General features: G+C 44.3%; 1 protein-coding gene across 2 annotated transcripts in view; it reads left to right on the top strand.

Annotated features, from left to right (window-relative positions):
* LOC149872619 (structural maintenance of chromosomes protein 6-like) overlaps positions 1-24,999 on the top strand; it is a 74,864-nt gene that overhangs the window by 11,563 nt on the left and 38,302 nt on the right. The window contains exons 4-17 of one of the 2 annotated variants that reach the window (XM_090031826.1): positions 4,438-4,543; positions 4,934-5,070; positions 6,618-6,679; positions 9,444-9,524; positions 11,054-11,155; positions 11,372-11,491; positions 11,604-11,702; positions 12,370-12,516; positions 13,614-13,702; positions 17,031-17,201; positions 19,152-19,330; positions 19,645-19,846; positions 19,998-20,112; positions 24,630-24,790. In XM_090031826.1, coding sequence (XP_089887952.1) covers positions 4,438-4,543; positions 4,934-5,070; positions 6,618-6,679; positions 9,444-9,524; positions 11,054-11,155; positions 11,372-11,491; positions 11,604-11,702; positions 12,370-12,516; positions 13,614-13,702; positions 17,031-17,201; positions 19,152-19,330; positions 19,645-19,846; positions 19,998-20,112; positions 24,630-24,790 — 1,771 coding nt within the window. The remainder of the gene's footprint in view (positions 1-4,437; positions 4,544-4,933; positions 5,071-6,617; positions 6,680-9,443; positions 9,525-11,053; positions 11,156-11,371; positions 11,492-11,603; positions 11,703-12,369; positions 12,517-13,613; positions 13,703-17,030; positions 17,202-19,151; positions 19,331-19,644; positions 19,847-19,997; positions 20,113-24,629; positions 24,791-24,999) is intronic. The other variant, XM_090031827.1, reaches the window with a different exon arrangement.

Below are 24,999 nucleotides of genomic sequence, written 5' to 3' on the forward strand. Positions count from 1 at the left end.
TGTGCCCCTCACAGACTTACCAGCTGTATGGGACTCTTTAAGCTGCCAGCCTGCACTCCTACCTATGTGCATGCTGCAGATGCACACATGCACAGAGCATTTATCAGTGACATGTTACAACAATTCATCCAGAGGATCTTGGGTGTTTGCTACTTACGTCAAGTAGCCTCAGCATGCTTTCCTGTCTACTCTGCTTTCCTCTCTACTGGGGGTGTACCGATACAGATTTTTGGGGCTGATACCAATAGCCAATTTTTAAGGAGGCATATCGGCTGATACTGATCTGATTTCTGATACCAGACCAGCAGCTTGAGAGCAGTGTCCAGCTGGTAAATCTGTCGTGGTGGAAGTAGAGGGGGGAGGGAAGGGGCATGGGAGGGGGGCAGGTCAACACCCCTCACAGTGAGGGAGGGAGTGGGGCTAAGACAGGGGCTGGCGCAATCGTTGGGGCAGGATGCGGGACGGAGTCGCAGCTCGTCTGTGGGGCGTAGGAAGTGGGGGGTGGGGGGGCAGCTGCCAGTGCTGGTAGTAGAGTTTGGGGGGGGAGGAGCTGCAGCCAAGCCAAAATTTACCATAGGCCCCCATAACCCTGCCTCCCAGTGCCACTGCTGCCTGCCCCAAGCACAGCCTGGCCCCTCCTGCCCCACCCAGCACAGATCTGGGGCACCCCCCCACCACCATGTCCTCCTGGATGAGCAGCAGGACCTGCCAGACAAGTGGGCAAGTGCCAGACAAGCCACTGTATGAGCGGCTCCCGGATGAGCAATGCACAGTGGTGGGACCTGCCCACCCCACCCATGGACCGCAGATGAGCCAAGGCTCCATCCTGTATCCTACCCCACCCTGGCTCGGCAGTGCTTGCCCCAGCCCCTGTCCCTGCCCCACTCCCTCACAATGCGGGGCATTGATCTGCCCCCTCCCCCCATACACACACACCTCTTCCCTCCTCTGCCACCACAACAGACTTACCAGCTGTACCCATGCTGCTGGGCTGTGCTCCTCACTACCTACATACTACGCTGTGCCTGCATTCGTGCATGGACATTTATTGACCATATTATTGGCCATATCAGGCCAATTTCCAATACAGACAGTTTTCTTTATATCAATGCCAATCCAATATTGGACCAATCCAATATCGGGTCACCTCTACTCTAAACTGGTTGTGTGCTCCAACCATTAGGACTTGTATATGAGCACCACCACTTTCTTCTTCTTAGGTCATGTTTTTGAATGAAGGTGATAGTTATATTTCTGTCTTAAGTTTATAGACAAGCTTTGATGAAGCTTTTCAGTGGACGTAGGCAGAATGTCACCGAGTCAATGTCACCTCCTGTGGTAGGTTAGTAAGTCTCAATGACCAGGTTATTCCAAGCCTTTGATTGGGTGACCTGGCTCATTCTCTTCTCCAGGGGAGGCCTTTTCTGTCCTCAGTCTCACCTGCCATGACTTTGTTGGAGAAATTACAGGAGGGATTGTTCTGTCTGAGAGCCACCCCCAAGCAGGGAAGAGTACCAGGAAATACCACCAGTCCTGTTCAACACTGCACCAATTGGCTGGCCTTAAGTGCCAGGTAATTTGGGAGCTCCTCTGATTCTTACACTCCTGCCTCATACCTCCAGTCTTATACTTACTCACTGTCTTCTCTGCACCCATCCTCATAGCTGAAGGCACCAGATTTGGCTCCCAGTATACCCAAGAGTCCGTTCCTTACAAGACTAATGAAAGGTGAGCAGCTTGGCTGCTCCTCACCCATCTGGTGTTCAGCTTGCTCTGTCGCCCGTTCACTGCGCCTCAGTTCCCACAGCTTCTTAGGGCTTCCTGACACCTTCTTGTGTTGCCTCTGCCACACAGCTGTGCCTTGAGTTCCCTGGTGGGAGAATGACTGGCTCTTTATTAACCAGCTCACTGCTCAACAGTAGAGGCAGTATGGGGCTCTGGTCCTGCCTCCCACCAGAAAGCCTGCTCGTGCTGATGCATGCCTCCAGAATCAGTCTCCGGCCCCATGAATCATTCCTGTGCAGTCGGGGTTGATTAAGGATCTCGCCCTGGCTCTCCCAGCTTTGTGCCGGTTTTGGTGTCCAGGTATGTGCTGGGCACTTAAAGAATTGGGACAGGGGTGTGAGCAGGGCTTTTCTTCCCTTTGCCTTTCTAGCTCTACCACATAGAAGAACTCCTGGTTTGTGGATAATGATTGGAAATAATTCCTAAGACTGGTGCTGAGTCAAGATTGCCATGCTCTGGTCATGTGTAGAAACAGAAAGTAGGCGCTTTTACTGACAAACAATATGGTTTCCATCTAAGACTGTTGGTGCCTCTAGTTGGGGTTTACAGTTTTGGACTTGAGCACCTAAAGTTCTCCAGAGTGCCTTTCTGAATCTAGCACTTAATCATCTTAAAAAACTTCAGTTTCAACTTGTCCACCCGCACTACCAAATATTGTTTGTCAAAACCTCTGCTGTTTTAGAGGATTTGAAAATGGTACGGTTGCATTTCTGCGTGTAAAGACTGTTTTCTGTGGAAGCAAGAGATAGGACAAGGAGAAACCATCTTAAATTGCAGCAAGGGAAATTTAGGTTGGATATTAGGAAGAAATTCTCACTATGAGAGTAGGTAAACATTGGATCAGAGAGCTTCATCTCTGAAAGATTTTAAGAGCAGGTTGGACAAACACGTGAGCATGGGTTAGACTGGGAGGATCCTATCTTGACCAGGGGACTGGACCTCCTGAGGTCCCTTTTAGCCCTGTATTTTCAGAAATTTTTATTACTTTATTTAGAATGGAGGCATACATTGGAAAAATGAATTGATATTGTGATATTTATAGTTTCATAGTTTCTAGGGTTGGAAGGGACCTGAGCAGATCATCGAGTCCGACCCCCTGCCAAGGCAGGAAAGAGTACTGGGGTCAAATGACCCCAGCAAGGTGTACATCTAGCCTCCTCTTAAAGACCCCCAGGGTAGGAGCCAGCACCACTTCTCTTGGAAGTTGGTTCCAGACCCTAGCCGCCCTGACCGTGAAGTAGCACCTCCTGATGTCTAATCTGAATTTACCCTCTGCCAGCTTGTGACCGTTATTCCTGGTCACTCCTGGTAGTGCACGGGGGAACAGGGACTCTCCCAATGCCTGCTGGTGCCCTCTGACTAGTTTGTAACAGGCCACTAGATTTCCCCTCAGCCTTGTCTTGTGGAGGCTGAACAGGTTCAGGTCCTGTAGCCTGTCCTTGTAGGTCCTGTCCTGCTGCCCCCTGATCATGCAAGTGACCCTCCTCTGGACCCTCTCCATATTGTCCACATCCCTCTTGAAGTCTAGTGCCCAGAACTGGACAGAGTACTCCAGCTGCGGCCTGACCAGTGCCACATAGAGGGGGAGGATCACCTCCTTGGACCTGCTTCTGTGGATGCATGACAAGGTGTGGTTGGCCTTCCTGACTGCATGCCCACACTGCCGGCTGATGTTCATCTTGGCATCTTGTTTTACTCTAATTTGTAAACAGTGACTTGTTATATATAGTGGTATCACAAAAGGCTCAAATGTTAATTTTTTTAAATACAAGCAAAGCTTTTTTCTGGGTATTTAAGAATTGTCTTAAGTAGGTGTTAGCAACAGTTTTGCATATCACTGCTGTGGGCTGCGTAGCTCTGTACCTGCTCCATGCCATGTGAAGCTGCTTGCACTTGCCTTGCTGCACATGGCCTTTCTACAATGTGGGTAAGCACAGGTATGAAAGAGCAGCAGGGAGGCCGGCTGGGAAAGTAACATGTGACTCAATACAGCTGGCCTCTCAATCCTCCTTGCTGCCCCTAGCAAGGTCAGACCTTCCCAAAGTGGGTCCGGCCTGGGCATGATAGGTTGCCAACACCGTGTCTTACGTAACATACCATAAAATTACTGGAACTAAAACCACTTCTTTACAGAAGTTTGTAAAATATGTCAAACTCCTCCCCCTTAATGTGCCCTCCCAGCAGATATCAGGGTGATGAGAACCAGGACCTGTGATCAGGAAACTTCTGCTACCTGTTTGAAGAAAGGCTCTTCCACTCCTTCTTCCTGGTCTGGTGGTTTATAGATGATTGTTTTAGGTGGCTTGGTGGGGGAGGGGGAATAAATTTTCCAGTCTTTTTTTCCTAATTTGGAAAAAAAACCCCCAATTTGATGTTGCAGGGTCAACATTAAGAATTTTCCACATTTTAATTTAAATATGTCAAGCTCAGTTTTTCATTTTATTCTATTTTTTGTAAGAGAAAAAAAAATTATTAGGAGAATATTGGAAAGAGAATATTGGTACAGTAGTTTAACAACGTTTATTCTTAAACAGTAATTTCAGTTTTACCAGTCTAGATTAAACATGTAAGGTTTGGGTTGAAATGTAACTTGTATTTTTAATCTAATGAAATTACAGTATTGATTTATAGAATATGTGCTTTCTTTCACAGGTGGGAAGAGTGCAGTATTAACAGCTCTTATTGTTGGCCTCGGTGGGAAAGCTACTGCAACTAACAGGGGATCCTCCCTAAAAGTATTTGTGAAAGATGGAGAGTCGTAAGTGAAATGTTTTGTTCATGTGTTAGGGGAGGATCATGCGGATGGACAACACCAGAAATTGGGTCCATTTACATATAACATGCTGTATCAAAGTTTAGGTTCCAGGGGCTTATAATAGTATATGTCTAATGCATTTAGATTTCTACTTAGTGCAGACAGTTCTTTCAGTGCATTTCAGTTTTGAACTATGCATAAAGCTTTGTTTGTAGCTGTGAGCTTCTCTGGAAAAAACAGAAATACCACTGTAGTGGCTGAATCTAACTAAATTTCTTGGGCCAAATTTTGCAGTCTAAAGATTTGAAAATCTACTGTTGGAAAATCCATTTTATTATTCTGTTGAGTGTCTCTAAAATTAACAGTGAATTAACTTACACTTTTTGTTTGAAGTTCTGCAGATATTTCAATAACATTACGAAACCGAGGCAGAGAAGCCTTTAAACCAGAAGCTTATGGTGACTCTATTATTGTGAATCAGCGTATTAGCACAGATGGCAGTCGTAGTTATAAAATGAAAAGCAAATCAGGTTTGGTGATACTTTAATTCACATTACGTATTTAGAGCTTTAAGCTTATTTCATCCCTTTTAATTTTTTTTAAGTTTGGAAAGAGTCAGGGTGACAAAGTCATGGATCTGGAACATGGGATTTCTTTTGGGTGGATCCAGATGTGGTGGAGGTAATTGGCAGCATTGGGAAATACTGGGGATTAATACAACAATTGTTGCTGTCACCCCAACTCTCCCTTCTACCGTCCTGCTGACAAATGTCCCCAGTGAGGCTTCATGCTCTGGTGTTTGGCAGCAGGCCTGCTAGCCCTGGCTTCTCTGCAAGCCCCAGGCTCTGTGGGCTGAATCCAGCCTGGCTACCTTAAGTTTGACACCCCTGCCTTAAATCGGTGAAAATTCAGAGACTAAAGAGAATGTGTTTCTTTAAGATGACTCTGAATGTGGGAAATGGTTGATCAACTAAATAAATTAACAATAATATGCTATTTCTGTACTTAAAAACTATATTTTCTTATATAATAGCCACACTTTTTTCCTGAAATGTTGTCATTAAAAACTTAAGGTGAGGAAATTGTATGGACCCTAGAACAAGGCTGAGGAAATATTAGTGCTAAATTAATGTTGTAATTCTGTATTTGAATGCCCATCCCTTTTTTCCCCAGTTTGTACAATCTTTCAGACTAGGCAAAATGTAGAGGGGAACTAATGTACAATGTAGAAGGCATTTCACATGTAGGTGTGTTCTTTTTTTCAACAACTCGTATCTTGTAAAAGTAATAGTTTTTAAATTTGTTATTTCCAAAAGTTGGGTGAAGGCATTTTACATATAATTCATTTTTTAAGCTTCTGAAGGGATATTCAGGACTGCAAGTATTATGCAAGTCAATACAGTGTTTAGTAGTAAAGTTTATTGTCTTTCAGGCTACACATTTGCGTGTAAAGAATTTGCAAGAAATAGTATTCTCAAAATATTTGTCATATTCCTACATAAAATTAGGAACGGTGGGCATGCCTACCCATGCCCCACGGCACCGTTGTTAACCGCTTCATTTTGGAAGTATTAAATGACTGCGCAGTAACAGCCCATAGTGCGCTGTCCACACAGCACACGGTTATATTTAGCTGTTAAAATCTCACTGTAGCAATGTACTATAGTGAGGGAGCATGTCGCTACAGCAGTGGTCTCCAACCACTTTATGGTGAAGATCACTTTTTGACACCCCAGGATCTACTGCCCCCCTGACAAATCGCCTGGATTTTGACCCCGCTCACCCTGCCCAGCCCGGGCAGCAGGGGGCATGGCTCAGCCCAGCCACTTGTGTCCTGCCACTCCCAGACATGGAGCCTCCGATAGACTGAGATCAACTGGTTAGTGACCAGTGCGCTATAGTGACATAGCCACAGCATCATGGTTTTCACCTGCTGACGCTACATCACCTTGGTGTCATGTGTAGACATGCCCAGTGAGTTGTGTAGTAAGCTTGGACACTTTTATACTTGTTACCATTTTGGAAATGAGCTGTGGAATTTTTCAGGGTGGGAGGTTAACCTTTTTATTGCTTTCAGGGACCTTGATTTCTTCTAAGAAAGAAGAACTTGTAGCAGTATTGGATCATTTTAATATACAGGTAAGTGCTGAAAAGGCTGAGTTTTAAATAATTTAGGGTTTGTAAATATGTGTAGTTTGTGTTTATAGTTTAATGAAAAAGCAGACCCAACTTTGATAAACAATGGCAGTTCACACCTCTTCCATTAATTCTCTTACACTTATAATATTGCTACACTTTACTTCAGGAAGATTATCTTCACAGACCTGATGGTTAAAATGCATTTTAAAAGAAACTAGACAAGCTGTATTCTTCAGAATATTTCTGTTATGGAGGCTGCAGACATAAACACACTGCCTGTGAGCTAGGAGCTGGGAGTCATATAACCTCTTCTAAGAATTCCCAGCTTGGCTTTGGACTTCTCTAGTTTGCTTGTTTGGGTCTTTTCTTTCTAAACTTGAGGCTTATGTTTTTCAGCCTCAAATAGATCATCAACTTGGTTAGTTTATATACCATATTTACTTGAATACCACGGACACCCTTTTCTCACAAAATAGTCTTCCAAAATTGGGGTGTGTATCTTAAGTGGGAAAGTTAATTTCCTACCCAGAATTGCGGCAATGGCATTTCTGTCGAAGCAATACTGAGGAAATCAATTGATATCATGACTTATTATAAGCTACTTGATTCTTGCTTATACCTCTTCACTCAACAGGTGTTAACAACCCACTTTCCTTTTTAATGGTTTTCAAGTTCCACTAATCAACTAATCCTTTTTTTCAGTAATTGCACCAAAGAATTTATAGTTAGATACTCCTGGTATCTCTTCTGTTTCACAGCTCTGCAGACTGTTTTTAGCTCTTTTTAAAATCCTGGATCTGCCCATGGAATCCAGTCTTCAGCAGCAGCTAGTGTTCAGTTTTTAGCTATGCAGCCAGGAGCTGCCAACAATTCATTTGTGAAGGAGTTAAAACTGTAACTCTTACCTAAGCAGAAAAAGGAGGGCGAGTGAGCTGAATATTAGACTCTATGTGACCATAACTCTGGAAAAATCTTTTTTAATTCGTTCTGTGCATTCTTGGATTCTCTGCATTCTCTGCATTCTTCTTCCCAAAACGCATATTTCGTATTTGGGGGCAGATGGTATGTGAGAAAATATGGTATATGCAGATGTGATTATATTAGATTTTTCTCTTGTAAGACAAAACCGGTGTGCCAGTCATATTTCACACTGGACGTAGCTAAGCCAGGATCAAGATGGGTTGTCGAATGCATTGAAGTTACCAGGGCAGTGGAAGATAGGATATATTCTGTATGTGGTTTGTGGTCTGTGAGGGGGTGCCACATTCATGATTGGCACTTCATAGTTAGTAGGGTCAGAAGGGACGTGAGCAGATCATCAAGTCCGACCCCCTGCCATGGCAGGAAAAAGTACTGGGGTCAAATGACCCCAGCAAGGTGATTGTCTAGCCTTGTCTTAAAGACCCCCAGGGTAGGAGCCAGCACCACTTTGTTTGGAAGTTGGTTCCTGATCCTAGCTGCCCTGACAGTGAAGTATCGCCTCCTGGTGTCTATTCTGAATCTACCCTCTGCCAGCTTGTGACTATTATTTCTAGTCACTCCTGGCAGCGCTCGGGGGAATAGGGACTCCCCCAATGCCTGCTGGCCCCCCCGACTAGTCTGTAACAAGCCACTAGATCTCCCTTCAGCCTCCTCTTGTGGAGGCTGAACAGGTTCATGTCCCATAACCTCTCCTTGTAGGGCCTGCCCTGTTGCCCCTTGATCATGTCAGGTTTGTTTGATGCATGTTATGGAGCAGGGGTGGGCAAAATGTAGCCCGCAGGCTGCATGCGGCCCACGAGGCCGTTCAATCTGGCCGTTCAATCTGGCCTGCAGGACCCCTGAAATATTTAGAAAATTAATATTTATCTGCCTCTGGCTGCCTGTCATGTGGCCCTCAATGGCTTGCCAAAATTCAGTAAGAGGCCCTCCGTGTAAAATAATTGCCCGACCCTGTAATATGGAGGAAACGGTCATAGCTGGTTCAGAGTCTGTTAAGGTATACCCAAGAGAGTTTGTCTTGTAAAAGATGACTTGTTAAATTGAGTCTTCTGTCTCAGTTTTCTTGTGTGCAATGATTGAGACACAGTGAAAAAAAATGTTTACTTCTCTTCACTGATCTAGTTAAAGTAAAATTACTCTCTAAATAAACAAGTAACTTCCTAGCAGCCAATTGTTTGTCTGAAAACACCCGTGTAAGGTGCCCTTGCTTGTCACAGCGTGTATTTTCTTGGGGCATTTTTACATGCATTTCCGACATGGGGCCGAGCACTTTTGATTAGTGAGCCACACTAATTAAAAGTACACGTCACTATGTCAGGAGCATATGTATCAGCGGCACAGTGCACCTCCGCACTAAGGAAATGGAGTCAGTGGGCTTTGAATTAAAGCACATCAAATGTTTTTTAGTTCAAAGCATACTGCCACCATTTTCTCAGCACGGAGGCGTGCTGCACCACTGATACACGTGATGCATGAGGCTGTCAGAGCGCGTCAATTTACGTGCTCCAGTAGACTTAATTAATTGAGTCTGCTCCAACCAGCGTGTTGAACCAGGCTCTTTGCATGTGTGTCAGTGTCCTTAGTGTTCAGGGGACAGGAAGACTGGGTTGTTTTAGCTTTGTTTGTGGCCTGTTCCTTCAGATCATGGCTGAGTCACTTTTGATAGAAGAAAGTGGAGGAAAAATGGGAATTTGATTTTCCATTTCTGTGAATGTACTAACTTTCAGAAATACTCAATATTTATTTATAGTCATTTCAAACTAAAAACATTCTGTTGTTACAGGTAGATAACCCTGTATGTATTTTAACCCAAGAGATGAGTAAGCAGTTCTTGCAATCTAAAAATGAAGGTGCCAAATACAAGGTAATCAGAATCACTTTCATTTAAATAAAATATAATTATTGTTAAATAATTTCTTTAACACTGGGTATAAATAGACATTGCCAAATGAAGCATATCTGCTGTGGCTGGATGTGTCCTGCTACAGCTGTTCCACTTCACTGGGCAAGACGCATCACCCATTATCCCACATCGGGTAGGGGCTCAGTCCTGAGCAACAGTGAATGCCATGTTCCTTGGTTACAGTGCCTTGGAGATTCTGTCTTTGTAAATGTGGAAAACTGGGGTTTCCTGCTTGCAGAGGCATGTCTCGGGCAGTCTTTGGGACAGATCTACTTAAGTGGAGAACCCTGGATTTCTCCATTTAGAGACATGCCTTGGAGATTCCAGCAGGCACATGTTTGCAGAAGCCCAGCTTTCTCTACATACAGAGACTCCCCAGGACATGTCTCTAAGCACAGAACCCCAGCTTTCCCCAACTAGGCACACCCTGGAGATCGCCAAGGACACATCTCTAAGTGGAAAACCCCAGGTTTCCCTGCTTTGAGATGCACCTCAGAGATTCTCTAAGGTGTGTCTTGTCTGTACATGGAGAACTCCATCTTTCCCTACTTACAGACATGCCACAGATTGCCCTGGGCTCATCACTGTAAGAAGGGAAAGCAGGACAGGTATTCCTGGGGCTTGAAGAATCTGATCCTGCACAGGAATTAGTATAGGATTGGGTCCTTTAAGCAATGGGAGTACTTGTCAGGGGCAGCTGGAGAGCACAAGCAGCTCCATGTTAACCATGGTTTTGTGCCATAAACCTAAGATGTCTGCTGCAATAAAGTGGCAGAAACTATTATCACCTTTGTTGCAGTCACAAATTTTGTGTTTTTGTGGCACAACAAGGGTATGGATATCTGTTTGATTAGCCTTCGTGCTGCCATAAAAACAAATTATGGTGGCAGAAAGGAGCCATCTGTTTTCACCCTTTGAAACAAAAGTTAGGTTCTTAAAGGTCATCCTACAAAAGAAAAAAGAGGGATACACACACATGCACGCATGTTCTCGTGAATGCGTATGTGTATATGCGCACACACATTCAAGTATAAAATATATATGTGTTTGTGTATAATCTGTGTGTTTGTGTGTTATATTTGTTTTCTGGATAAAGTGGAAAATATTTACATTTGGAGTTTTCAAAACAGGTTTACAAGTAGTATTTTAGGTGAGCATTTTGGAAGTTGTCAAATTCAGATACTTGAGATTAATTATCTTCAAAATGCACAAGAACTATTCTTGTGTTGGAAAAGATGGATTTTTATATGGATAGAAGGGTAACTCATTATTGTTTGGGAAACTGGTACATTTTTGTTATTCTTGCTACTGGATATTTTGTTTTTGATCAAGCTGATTGTATCCATTAGAATATTTTTGAAAGGCTCTCCAGGCTTCCCAGAGCAGCAGGTGGATGCTTTTTGAGTTAATTTTGAAAATACCCAAACTTCTAAAATTCATTTTACATAGTCTGCCAAAACAGAAATTTATCTTTCTTTCCTTCAATTTAGTTCTTTTTGAAGGCAACCCACCTACAGCAGATGAAAGATGATTATTTTTACATCTTGAAGACCAAAGAAAATACAAATCTCCAGATACAAAAAGGAGAAGAGGTATTTACCATATACAGGGACTGTTTCCTACATTTAAGAACAGCTTGGAAGAGCCTATAAAAATAAATGGATACTGTAAGCTATAAATGATTTTTCTGTATCAATTAAAGTGATTCTTTTCCTCTCAAGCTTTTGAAAAAAATATCCTTTCTAAAACTAAATATTGTGTTACAGCCTCTTGTTTTCCATAGCATTTTAATCCTTTACTTTTTTTAGCTTCTTCAAGAACTTAAGGGGCAGTATTTGGAAAAAAAGGAACGATACAAGAGTACTGATTTTGTGAATGAAATGCAAAACAATCTAGAAAAGTTGAAACATAAGATGGCATGGGCACAGGTAACTTTTGATATGATATTTGCTTCCGGAATGTATTTATTTTCAAGTTTGCTTCATTTTTCAAGGTTTTCAAGTTACCTTGAACAGTATGATATAGACTTCCATGTTTTAGGTCAGTGAAGCAGAAAAAGCAATCAAAACAATCAAAGATGGTATTAGCATTGAAGAAGGACGTCATGACAGGTGTGTCCAGAAGCTAAATGAATGGCAGGTAGATATGTTTGTCTTTTAAGCCCCATGTTGATTATAGTTATCTTTTGTCATAGTGAATCAGTGAAATGTATTGAACCTGTAATTCTCCTTGGGTAATTAGATTATCAAACATCTGTATTTTTATGGTACAGCTTAAGTGGAAAAACACTAATGCCATTTTTCACTGTTCATTAGGAGCCTGAACCATGGTCAAGTTAATGATCTTTGCACTGTTTTTCCAGTGTGTTTCAATACTGTTCAGTGGAGACTAGCTCTTAAGAGGGGATGTTCATTCATTTTCTATCATTGCAGAGTCAGAGGGATTTTTTTCCCCTTATGCGCTACAAAAATTTGTGAGCTGTGATGGTCAGGTAATATGGAATAAACTGTTGATAGGGTGACCCATGTTCCATGTTTACTGGGACAGTCCACTTTTAAATTCTTGCCCTGGTTGTCCTGTTATTTTTTTCAAGTGAATGTTTTTGTCCCATTTTTCAGAAAGCTTCCCACTGAAAGAGTGTTCATTTCAAGAAACTGATGAGATGCCCAGGACAGGTATCTCTCAGAGTCATGTGCCCCATCCTAAGGGAGTCAGAGAGGACCCTTTTTGCATAATCCAACAAACAGCTTTTGGATAACGATCACATTTAGTTCTTAACAAATTTGTTCTCTATTTTGCTTTAAAGGTCAAAGTAAATGAAGCAGAGAAAAAGTATGAGGTCATTAGAGATAAATTAGAAAAGATAAGTGAAGAAACACAAGCATTAAAGCCTCAGTGTATTTCTTTGAAAGAAGATGTGGAAGCAAAAAGAAAAGCACACAACGAAGCTGAGGTTGGTTGAAAAAAGCTTCCGGAGCCTTTAATGATAGCCCCAATTCTGAAATCTACCTAGAAATCTATCCATGCGCCACATCTAGCCCACCAATTGATGCTGTCCAGCCCACGGTGCCAGCAGAGGCTGGAGCCAGAGCCGCCATCCACCCATGGGCCATATAGAATCAATTGGTGGGCCATGGGTGGCAGCTCTCTCTCTGGCGTTTACTGGCATGGCAGGGAACGCTGGGTGAAACAGCCCTGACTGCATGGCAGCCTGAGAGATGAAGTACAACTCTGTGGTGCTGGGTGGGCAGGCGAGGCTGCTTCCACACCATGTTCCCCACTGCCCCAGCAGAAGCTAGTGCCTCGCTCGGCCGCCAAGAAACAGGGGCAGGCAGGGGGGTGAACTGAGTCATCCACCCTAGTCCCCCCAGACAGGGTCTGCACAGTGGGGATGGGGTTGCAAGAGGTAGAGGCATTTGACCCCATCCCCACACAGTCTAGCTCTGCAGGGCTACAAACACCAAACTCCCACTCCTGACACAGTGCAGCTCTCAACCCCATTCCTGCCTGCTGGTGTCAGCCAAGTTGAGTAGTGTGGTGGTGGGGCACAGGGAGGAGCAGAGATAAGATGTTACAGCCCCAGGTGGGCTCATGTTCCTGCTGCTGCTCTGGCGCTAGCCTTAGTCTGGCTGCAGGGAGCTTGTGTGTGAGAGTGGGAGTGAGTGAGCATATGTACACACCCAGCCCTCAACAGATCACCAAAACTCATTAAATGGCTGTCCAACCCAAATAATTGTCCACCCCTGACCTAGATGGACTCCTGCATCTTGTGCAGAGGTTTAGTGAAATAAAAGTCAGTTAGTGCAAAATTTTCTGCCTGTACTAAACATTTATTAGGGTGACATTAATATAATTACATAATTAGAAAAAGAACTGATTTGAAACTAAAGCATTGATCTTCTTTTGAAATATTGTGAAATATTGTGAAAGAACATTCATCAGAGATAGCTGACCTGTCAAAATAATGCAGGTATAAATTTTGTTTTGTGAAGACCACGCAAGCCAACCGAAATAAGAATGAATAAACTATCTGTCTCATTTTCTTCATAGGCACTTTATAATCGCTCAAAAAGTGAATTAAAGCACATGGAAAAAGATGCTGTACAATTACACAAACGGATTGAAGAACTGAAAAATAGGTAAATGTTATAATTAATATATAGGGATGTATAATTATAATGTAAGATGTATTATGGAGTGAATGAGCTTTTCTGATTTGGATGAGAAAATTGCCTGTAGCGCAAGAATTTAGTCATTTGAGCAATGTCAGGTTGAGTGAGTAATTCCCAGGCTCTATCACTTTAAAGACATCTGGCAAAACTACTTCTTTCTGTAACTGAAGGACTGTTTGTATTGAGTGATTGATTGATGATTGATTGGACAAAACAAAAGCAACTTTTTAATAACATTTATTTTCTGAAATGCTGATGTTCTAACTGAACATTGCTAAATTATGCCAATGGATTGAGGAGCAAGGAATGTGTTTAGGACATACAAACACAATGAAAAATCTTAATCAGGTTCTGTGGTAAAAAAGATAAGCGGCTGCTTCTCTTTTTGTGGGGGATTTGCTGAATACAGAAAATATTAACTGGAGCAACCTTTTATGTAGAACTTATATACGTAGTATTACAACACTACATCTGCTCATTCAATTATCAACTTGCTTTCTTTTTTTGTCTTTATTTTAGTGACGTTTAATTTTGTTTGGGGTAATTTGTTATAAACAATGTGTGTCCCTTTCACTTGGATCTTCCATACAGGTAGAAAGTATCATAGTCTAGCCAATTTTCTGTTGAATAATGTTGTTGTCTAGACTACATGTGTTTGGTGGGTTGACTTCTCATAAGAGGGAGGAGATTAGTTCCATAGCCTACCCTCTTACTGCACCTTGAAAGTATATAGTTATCCCAGTATCTGGCTACTCATGACATCATAATATAGAGTCTCACCTCCCTTTCAGGGAGACTCAGGAGAGTGGCATGCAGACCGGCAGTGGTTTATTTTGGTTTTGCTCAAATGTTTACTTTAGTCTATACCCTGTATCTATACATGATTTACTCAAACAGAATGTTTCTTAGAGTAAGCTATGAGCAGATATGGCGTATGGATTGAATTTCTTTGTTCTACTGAGACGTTGGTGACTTGACCGAATCAGTTTTCATATGGTCTTGAAAAGTGTTAATTAGGTGTTAATTGGAAAGTGTTAATCTGAAAAAACTGCAATTTTTTGTAGGAAGGATTTCTTATCTCTTGACTTCACCATCTTGGAATGTTCCCTGCCACCAGGCCTCTCCTTCTTTTATCATGTTCACTGACAAGACTGCTTACATTTTATTTAATTACTTCATGTATCTATTACAGCAGGGGTGTCCAACCTTTTTGAATGTGGGACCAGATCACAAACTTTTTATCACCCAGTGGCCGGCGAGCCATATTCAAAGCCCTCACAGGACGTGGTTATCACATCAGGAAGTGATGTCACATGACCTTTGACACCAATGAAGGTCCCAAGAATATATGAAAGGGTCATGAGCAAACTTTAAAAGTGGGTTCTCCTTTAAAGGAGAAAAACATGTAACTGTGGCTTTTCTCTTGTGGGCTGGCAGAGTTCCAGCCTGCAAGGGGCTATTTGGGGGCCCCCCATTCCCCACACACTGGGGAACTGGGGTCTGGAGGTAGGAGCAGTGAGGGACACTGGGTTGGGACTGTAAAAGTCAGGGACCCCCCCCCACACACACAGGTGCCGGGAGCCCACAATCACCGGCCCGGCCTAGGAGAGGCGCCATGTTTCCAGCCTGGCCCTACTTGTGGCGCCCCGGCCAGGCAGGAGGTGGCAAAGGCAGACGGCGAGGGCGAGCCTGGCCACCGTGCCACCTCTGCGGGTCTGCATCACCGCACAGGGCTGGAGGGAGCCAGAGCTGGGGCCCGGCAGCACCTCGGGGCGCAGCGAGTGCAGGCTCCGCCCGAGCCCGAGGCCGCCCCATGCGGCATGGCCAATGCTGACAGCCCAGCAGAAGGAGGTACCTGCTTGCACCCCTCTGCCTCCGCCAGCAACCTGGGGCCGGGTGGCCAAGCCAGGCTGCCTCTCGCCTGCAGGTGAGGGGCAGTGAGTTGCTCGGGCTGGGAAGCGGTGGCTTCCCCACGTGCTGCTGGGGATGGGAGGAGGTGGGCTGGGTCTGCACTCGTCTTCCCACACGCACCACGTCCGCAATGTCAAGCTGACGCGGTGCGTGTGGGAACCTTGTCATTTCCCCAGCCCTTCAGCAGCCATTAGGAAGCTGCTGAGGGGCTGGGGGAGGGACAAGGGGCAGGAATGAAAGTAAACTGTGTTTACTTTCGTTTCCCGTCACAGCACCGCAGGCCACAGAAAATGCCTTGGCGGGCCACATGGCGACCCGCCAGCTGTATGTTGGACAAGCCTGTATTACAGGAAATGTTTGGTTACATCAGCTGCAGCAAATAACAGTTTTAAATCAAAACTATAATATAGTATTTTTGTATTATCTATTTTAAGGCCAACAGGTAAACTCTTTTGCTCTAATTAGATTAGATTAGATTAGTTTAACACTGGTTAGATCGATATGTCACTTGCTTTTTTCACTTTGTTGACCAGACTAGTTGTAATGTCTGTAAAGATTTATGTTGCTGTGACTCAGAAAGGGGCCTTCTGCTTTAGCCACACTTCTGCAGCTTGCTTTTTAGCCCCTTGGAAATAATTAAGGTTGTATGCACTCCGAGGGGAGGCATGGAGGGCATGTGCCCCCCAGATTTGTGCACAGGGTGGGGGTGGGCTCCCTGCTGCTTGCTTGAGCTAGGGGCTGTGCTGGCGAGAGGGAGCATTGGGCTGGGGCTGCGCTTAGGGTAGGCGGGGGTAGGGCAGGTGGCGGTGTCTCTGGGAGGAGTGGCTACAGGGTGCATTGGCTGTAGCCCACCCCACAGCCACCCTTCCTACCACCACTGCCACCTGCCCTGGCCCTGAGCCCACAGCAGGCAACCTGCCCTCATCCCTAATACAAATCCAGGGGGGCACATTCCTCTCATGCTTCCCCCAGGGGTACACGCAGTGGCAGGGAGCCATGCTGCGCCCCCTGGACAAACCGTCCCACAGCCTGCCCCTGGGTGGACAGTGCCTGCCCCTACCCCTGTCCCACTCCTTCCCTCAACATGGGGGTCTTGATCTGCCCCCTCCACCCTCCTTCCTCCCACAGACTTACCGACAGGAGGCTGCCCTCCAAGCTGCCAGGCAGCATATCGACTATTAGATTAGTATCAGCCAATATGGCTGGTTAATAATTGGCCATTGGTATCGACGAAAAAAATATTTATTGGTGCACCCCAATTTTGTTGCTTAATAAAGCTTGCACAATAATAGTACGTCTCAGAGAATTATACAATGTTTTTAATTTCTGGTTTTCTCTGTCATTTGTACTTCATGTTTTAAAAATACTAAATTGTAATTTATAGTGTTAGTGCTGAGCAGATTTCGGAAGTTGAGAAGTTGGAAAAACAGAGAAAAATCACCCACTTGAAAGAACAGTTAAAGACATTGTGTGATCAAGAGGTCATGGTTAGTAAACTACTGGATCTGATTCAGCAGGCTATATATAAGTACAAGGACGAATATGCCAAACTAAAGTAAGTTAAATTTTTCATTTAAACATGACTCTCTAACTTTATCGCAAATGGCGCTTGATCATTTATGTTGGCTGTATTTTCCTAGCATTCCCTGGAGCATTGAGTTTCAATTTACACTGTAGTTTTACATTTCCTAAGATACATTAATTTAGTATAAGAGTATATATTTTCTGTAAGATTATCTTGGGGATCTCTCTACACCTAATTAAAAACTACAATTATAATCTGATTGTAGGCCCTATGATTAATTCTCCACCAAAAAATAGACACATTTGTACAGTGGTAACTGTTAATTTAGAAATGAATTTTCCTTTTCTAAGCATCTAGTAAGATGACCTGTAGTAATGCATTCTGTGACATATAGGAGTTGACATATGGGGATAATAACAGGATCACTGGTCAGGAAGCCTTGATTTAATCATTGTTTTCTACAAAAAGTACATTCTTGTTGTTTGATATAAATGTAATACATATTATTCACAAGTCAGAGATAGCTGTAGGTTTCATTTTTAGAAGGTACAGTAAAAGCCATTTTAACTGGGATTTTAGTAACCGGCACACTCTATTAACTGGAATTTCTGGCCAGCCAGCTGGATGCAGAAGAAGCTACTGCTGTTAAAAGTTGGATTATTCTATTATAAAAGCCTTAGTTAGTCTGTCTGTCCATAACACTTTATTCACACTATGATTGGCTGTCTCAGCACGGCCGCTGCCCCCTCTGTGGAGGAAGCGGTGGCGCGAGGAGGTGAGGAAATAGGGTTGGGTGAGGGGGAGAAGCCCCGGATGCAAACTGCTGGGGGGAAGTGAGATCAGGGGGCGGAACATGGTCGAGCCTGTATGGGGTGGGCTGAGGCTGGATGGGGTGGGGAGTGGGGGCGCAGGGCTGGATGCTGGGCTCCACCCTGCTGGCCCCCCGGGGAGGATTTACTGTAGTTGGTATTATGGAGGGATTATTACTGGATGCCCATGTCATAGCCAACTCCTCTTCTTCAGCAATAGCAGGAGGATTTTATATAGAATTGGATTTCTAAAACAGAAATTGGCAGCTGGACCTACTGATGGGCAATGGTGGTGATGTAATGTAGGTAGAGATTTAACAATTGATGCTGCTTGCTGCTGGTGTATTACTTAAAAGTGCAGCAGTACATTGCTTGATTTAGTATCGGCACTAATAAAAGAAAAATTGACATTATGGTTCATTAATAAGCAGCCATCAGTATCATCCCAAAAATCTTTATTGATGTACCCCTAGTATTACTTATGCAGCCTGTTGTTAGTTTTGAGCAACTTAACATTAGTACTCTTTCTGCTGCTGCTTTTAGAATAGTTTGTTTCTGGGAGGCACTATTTACCATAATTACCACTGAATGCAATTACTGTGGCATAATTTGGATTCTACTGATATGCTAATACTTGTCTGTGTAGACTGTACATGGCCAGACCCATGTGATAAATGACCAAGCCATGTTTATAGGTCTCTTCATTTCATTTGTAGGGCAGTGTATGTTAAATATTCTAGCTTGCACTTTGCTTTCTAAATCTGCCTTAATGTTACTCTCTCTACTTTGTACATATTTATACCTAACAGTTAAAATTTAACACATTTTTAATATAACTTCAAAAAGTATACAGTTGTTTTGTTGGAAATCTTTCTTCCTACTTGCATTGTGGTTACCCCTGTTTGTACTGTACTACTTCTCTTTGTATACCACTATTGTATAAATCAGCATGCGATACAAAAATGAGGATGGTCCTTGGTGGTCTCCCATTGTCCCTTACATTTCTTGAAGCTTAAAAGTCACTTTCCAATTGAAATGAATTTTACCGTGACATTGTCAGATCTTCATTACTGTAACTTTTGAGAGATGAGATTTTTCTGAAAAGTTGTTTACTTAATTAAAGACAAGATAAGCTATTACAGGATTGCTCAGCAGTCACTTTTCTTCTCAGGAAAGAAGAAGATAAAATGAGACAAGCAGTGCATGCCAAGCAGAGAGAGCTGAGGGAGCTGCAAGAGAGTAAAACAAATCAGTTGAAGAGATTTGGGCAACAAATGCCAGTCCTCCTTGAAGCAATTGAAGAAGCCTGCAGACAAGGGCGTTTTAAACATAAACCTGTTGGACCTGTAGGTAAGGACCACTTTAAAAAGTTTGCCACCAGAGTCCCTGTGCTTACCTTCTGACATGAACCGGGGACTTTATTGAACAAGATTTGTTAGTAAGGTGTACAATGCTTTTTGGTTTTGCATTTTCTACTCCTAAGGTAGGAATGCCTAGCCCATTAATTGTCCCTTTGTTACACTTTATAGAAGCAGTCATTGAACCAGTATCTACCAGTCCTGCTAGTTTAACATAAATGTTTTCAGATACTAATAGTTATGAGCCTGGACTTGGTATCAGTAAGTTTTCTAATTTGATGTGATTTCATTGTTTCATATCCTTAGGTGTTTTCATTCGTCTCAAAGATGCTGAACTTGCTCTGGCTGTTGAATCTTGTTTAAAGAATCTGCTTCTGGCATTTTGTTGTGATAATCATAATGATGAGAGAACACTTTTAACCTTGATGTCAAGATATTATGCATCTGGGATTCGGCCACAAATAATTGTAAATAGATTTCGGGATGAAATTTATGAGGTTACACAGAGGTGAGCTTTAAGTATGGTATTTAACTGTTGGTTCTGCACCCTAATCCACTTGACTTTACAGCAATATGCAGTGCATCTTCTAAGATAAGATCACTGGATTTTTATAACTGGCCGTGCATGTACAATTTGTGTCTTTTTTCCCTTTTTTTAGGGCAGTCTATCATTCAGAATTCCCATCAGTCCTTACAGCTTTGGAAATAGATAATGCAGTGGTTGCCAATTGTTTGATTGACATACGGAAGATAGAAACAATCCTACTAATTAAAGTAAGACTAAACTCAACATTGTGTTTGGTTCAATTTTAAAATGGATATTGTCTGCAAAGAAACAATTACAAAAGATGGTTAAAAATAACAAAAAGAGGGATCAAGCAACTTTTTATGTTGTTGTTGTTTGCAGCACTAGATCAGGGTGGCAGAATCATTTGTTCTCCTGGGCCAGATCTGGACTACAGATTTACCTCTGGTAACAGAGTGACTGGCAGCAGTAGTATTAACTGTGTGAGTGCATGGGCCACTGTGTTAGCTTGGAGAAGCATGGGAATTAGCACAACCATCACTCACCCTTCTGCACTGAAAAAAATCCCCAAAGAGGATCTGTCCCCAGAATCTGGCAGCAGGCGCTGCCCTTCTCACCCTGCTTCCAAATTCCTGGCCCGTGCAGGAGCCCTGGGTTTGGATGACATGCCACTGTGAGTTGGATCCAGCCTGCAGAGTAATGTTTGCTATCGCTGCAGTAGATAATGGTAAAAAAATGCAGATATTGAAGTAGGTGCATCTGTGAAAATTAGTTTGAAATAAAGTCTGCTATACCAGTAAATGGGCACATCTACATGTGATATTAATTTGAAGTAGGTTTTTACTGTGCAGTAAGCCTTCAGGGGGATCACATCTACATGTGCTCCCTCTTGGGAGCAGCTCAGTACAGGGCTGGTCCTGCCCTGCTCTGCCTCACTGCAGCAGCTAGGAGGAACTCCAGGCTCCGCCTGCCCTCCTAGCCCAGGGGGTGTGACAAGAGACACGGGGGTGGTCCCAGTGGGCACAGGGCCAAGAGGTCTGCCAGCCGCAGTGGCAGCTGTCTTTTGGCCCCATGCATATTGAGAGGGGACCTAATGTGTATGGAACCAAGAGACAGCTGCCCATGCGGTGGCAAGAGCTCTCCTGGCCCCAAGCATTTCTGGATACAGCTGCCAGCAGTCCCTCTGCTGGACAGAAGTGTTTTCTGGGGTCTGTCCAGGGTATGGGGCAGCTGTGGGCAAGCCCCCTGCCAGGTGGGGGTGACAGGGCTCACCAGCAGCTGCCCTGCTTGGCACGAAGCTGCCTGCTCTGAGGGGGAGGACAGAGGAGGCACTGGGAATCAAGCCCTCCTTGTCCCCTGGAGTAGCCAGCTCCTCCCAGTGCAGAGCCAGCTGCTCTAGGGGACAAGCAAGGGCTAGATTCCCAGCCCCCACTTGCTCCCCAGAGCAGTTAGCTCCATGCCAGGCATAACTGGCTGTTCCGATAAGTGAGCAGAGGCTGGGAATACTACCTATATTTATATATAGGACGTAATGATCTACTGAGGTCCCTTCTGACCCTAACATTTATGAATAGGTAGTAGCTAACTGTGCAGGAGACTGATTTACTGCAAAGTGAATGTGAGCACATGTAGATGGTGATGCTATACTGCGCAATAAACTAATCTACTGCGCAATAAACCATCTTGTGTAGATGATTTACTGTGCATAGATTCATAGATACTAGGGTCGGAAGGGACCTCAATAGATCATCGAGTCCGACCGCCTGCATAAGCAGGAAAGAGTGCTGGGCCTACATTACCCCAGCTAGATACAAATCTAGCCTTCGCTTGAAGACCCCCAGGGTAGGGGAGAGCACCACCTCCCTTGGGAGCCCGTTCCAGACCTTGGCCACTCGAACTGTGAAGAAGTTCCTCCTAATATCCAGTCTAAATCTGCTCTCTTCTAGCTTGTGGCCATTATTTCTTGTAACCCCCGGGGGGGCCTCGGTGAACAAATACTCACCAATTCCCTTCTGTGTCCCCCTGACGAACTTATAGGCAGCCACCAGGTCGCCTCTCAACCTTCTCTTGCGGAGGCTGAAAAGGTCCAGTTTCTCTAGTCTCTCCTCGTAGGGCTTGGCCTGCAGGCCCTTAACCATACGAGTGGCCCTTCTCTGGACCCTCTCCAGGTTATCCGCATCCTTTGTGAAGTGCGGCGCCCAGAATTGCACGCAGTACTCCAGCTGCGGTCTGACCAGCGCCCAATAGAGGGGAAGTATCACCTCCTTGGACCTATTTGTCATGCATCTGCTGATGCACGATAAAGTGCCATTGGCTTTTCTGATGGTTTCGTCACACTGCCGACTCATGTTCATCTTGGAGTCCACTAGGACTCCAAGATCCCTTTCCACTTCCGTGCCACCCAGCAGGTCATTTCCTAGGCTGTAGGTGTGCTGGACATTTTTCCTCCCTAGATGCAGCACTTTGCATTTCTCCTTGTTGAACTGCATTCTGTTGTTTTCTGCCCACTTGTCTAACCTGTCCAGGTCTGCTTGCAGCTGCTCCCTGCCCTCCGGTGTGTCCACTTCACCCCGTAGCTTAGTGTCATCTGCAAACTTGGACAGAGTACATTTCACTCCCTCATCCAAGTCGTTGATGAAGACATTAAAGAGTATCGGTCCAAGGACCGAGCCCTGCGGGACCCCACTGCCCACACCCTTCCAGGTCGAAACCGACCCATCCACCACGACTCATGGGTGCGACCCTCCAGCCAATTCTCCACCCACCGGACTGTGCAGTCATCCAAGTCACAGCCCCTTAACTTGTTCACCAGTATGGGGTGGGATACCGTATCAAAGGCCTTCCTGAAGTCCAAGTATACGACATCCACCCCTCCTCCTGCGTCGAGGCGTTTTGTAACCCGGTCATAAAAAGAGACTAGATTGGTCAGGCACGATCTGCCTGCCACAAACCCATGCTGGTTTCCCCTCAGCATAATTTGTCCTGCTGGGCTCTCACAAATGTGAGCCTTGATAATTTTTTCAAAGACTTTGCCAAGGATGGAGGTGAGACTAACTGGCCTATAGTTGCCCGGGTCCTCCTTCCTCCCCTTCTTGAAAATGGGAACCATACTGGCCCTTTTCCAGTCCTCTGGGACTTGACCCATGCACCACGAGCGCTCAAATATTCCCGCCGGTGGCTCTGCAATGATGTCGGCCAGTTCCTTCAGTACCCTCGGATGGAGCTCATCCGGGCCTGCCGACTTAAAGGCATCCAGTTCTTCCAAGTGACCCTGCACCACCTCAGGGTCCACGCATGGAAGTCTGGTGCCTTGCTGCTGCCTCCCTACACTCCCAGTGAGAGACTTGTCATGCCTCTCGCTTAGGAACGCTGAGGCGAAGAACTCGTTGAGGAGTTCAGCCTTGTCCCCTCTGTCCATCACCAATTGTTCCTGCCCATTTAGCAGAGGTCCTATTCCTCCCTGGGCCTTCCTTTTACTCCCTATATATCTAAAAAACAGTGCAGTTTATTTCTTTGATATTGTCTGCCTTTAAAATCAATATCAACATAAAGTAATGAATTCATAGGGCTGTACAGGACCTCATCTGTCATCTGGTCCAACCCCCTGCATTTACGCAGGATGTACTGTTCCTAGACTATCTCAGGGAAGTTGTGGTACCTCCTTCATTAACAGTCAGCTTCTCTGACCTCTTCTTGAAAACTGTTAATAAAGGAGGTACAACAACTTTCCTGGGAGCTCTATTCCAATGCTTTACTGTTCTAGCAGTAAAAAAAAGTTTTTGGTGATATATAATCTAAATATGCTTTGAATCATAGAGTCATGGAAAATTAGGGCTGGAAGGGACCTCAGGAGGTCATTTGGCCCAACCCTTTGCCCAAAGCAGGACCACCCCCAACTAGATTATCCCAGGAAAAGCTTTGTCTAGCTGGGTTTTGAAAACCCCCAAGGATGGAGCTTCCACCACCTCTCTGGGTAATCTGTTCCAATGTTTTACTACCCTTCTATTGAGAACATTCTTCCTAATATCTAACCTAAACTTCCCTTGCTGCAACTCAAGACCATTGCTCCTTGTTCTGTCATCTGCCACCACTGAGAACAGTCCAGCTCCATCCTCTTTTGAACCCCCCTTCAGGTAGCTGAAGATTGCTATTAAGTCTCCTTTGAGTCTCCTCTTCTTTAAACTAAATAAGCCCAGTTCCCCAGTCTTTACTCATAAGTCATGTGCCCCAGACCCCTCACCATTTCTGTCATCCTCCGCTGGACTTTCTCCAATTTGTCCACATCCTTTCTGTAGTGGGGGCCCAAACTTGAGCATAGTACTCAAGATGTGGCCTCCCCAGTGCTGAATAGAGAGGAATAATCACTTCACTTGACCAGCTAGCAGCACACCTACCAATGCAGCCCAGTATGCTGTTAGCTTTCTTGGCAACAAGGGCACACTACTGGCTCATATTCAGCTTATTGTCCACTATAACCTGCAGGTCCTTTTCTGCAGAGCTGTTGCCCAGCCAGTCAGCATGTACTGATGCATGGGAGGTTTCCATCCTAAGTTCAGGACTTTTCACTTGTCCTTGTTGAACCTCATGAGATTCGTTTTGGCCCAGTCCTCCAATTTGTCTAGGTCACTCTGAATCCCAGCCCTACCCTCAAGCTGCGGGGAGTAGTAGATACACTGGAGGGTAGGATGTATCTACACTCCCCTCTGCTTTGCTGCTATTTAAAACCATTGCTTTATGAGTATGCTAAATGTGTTGTGTTTTTCAGAATAACCATGTAGCTCGTCAAGTAATGCAGAGCAATAAACCTCCGAAAAATTGTCGAGAAGCTTTCACTGCTGAAGGTGATCAGGTGTTTGAGAGACGATATTACTCCTCTGAAAACTCCAGGCCTAAGTTCCTAAGTAAAGATGTGGACGCAGACATAAGGTAATGTCATCTATTGGTGAAGTGTAAAAGTATAGGATTGTCAAGGTGATGTTTGTTTTCTATTTAGTGTTTGGCTTTCAGCTCTTCTGTGATGGGATTGAGGGTTCTATAGCAAAAATAATCTTAAAAAAACCCAACAACTTCTATACTGGAAAGCAGGGACTCTTCCGCTGACTTCTTCTTTTCATATCAAGTGAACTCTGTTTGTT

The sequence above is a fragment of the Crocodylus siamensis genome, chromosome 1, assembly GCF_052110815.1.
Source record: "Crocodylus siamensis isolate JL-2025a chromosome 1, ASM5211081v1, whole genome shotgun sequence".
Taxonomy (NCBI): domain Eukaryota; kingdom Metazoa; phylum Chordata; order Crocodylia; family Crocodylidae; genus Crocodylus; species Crocodylus siamensis.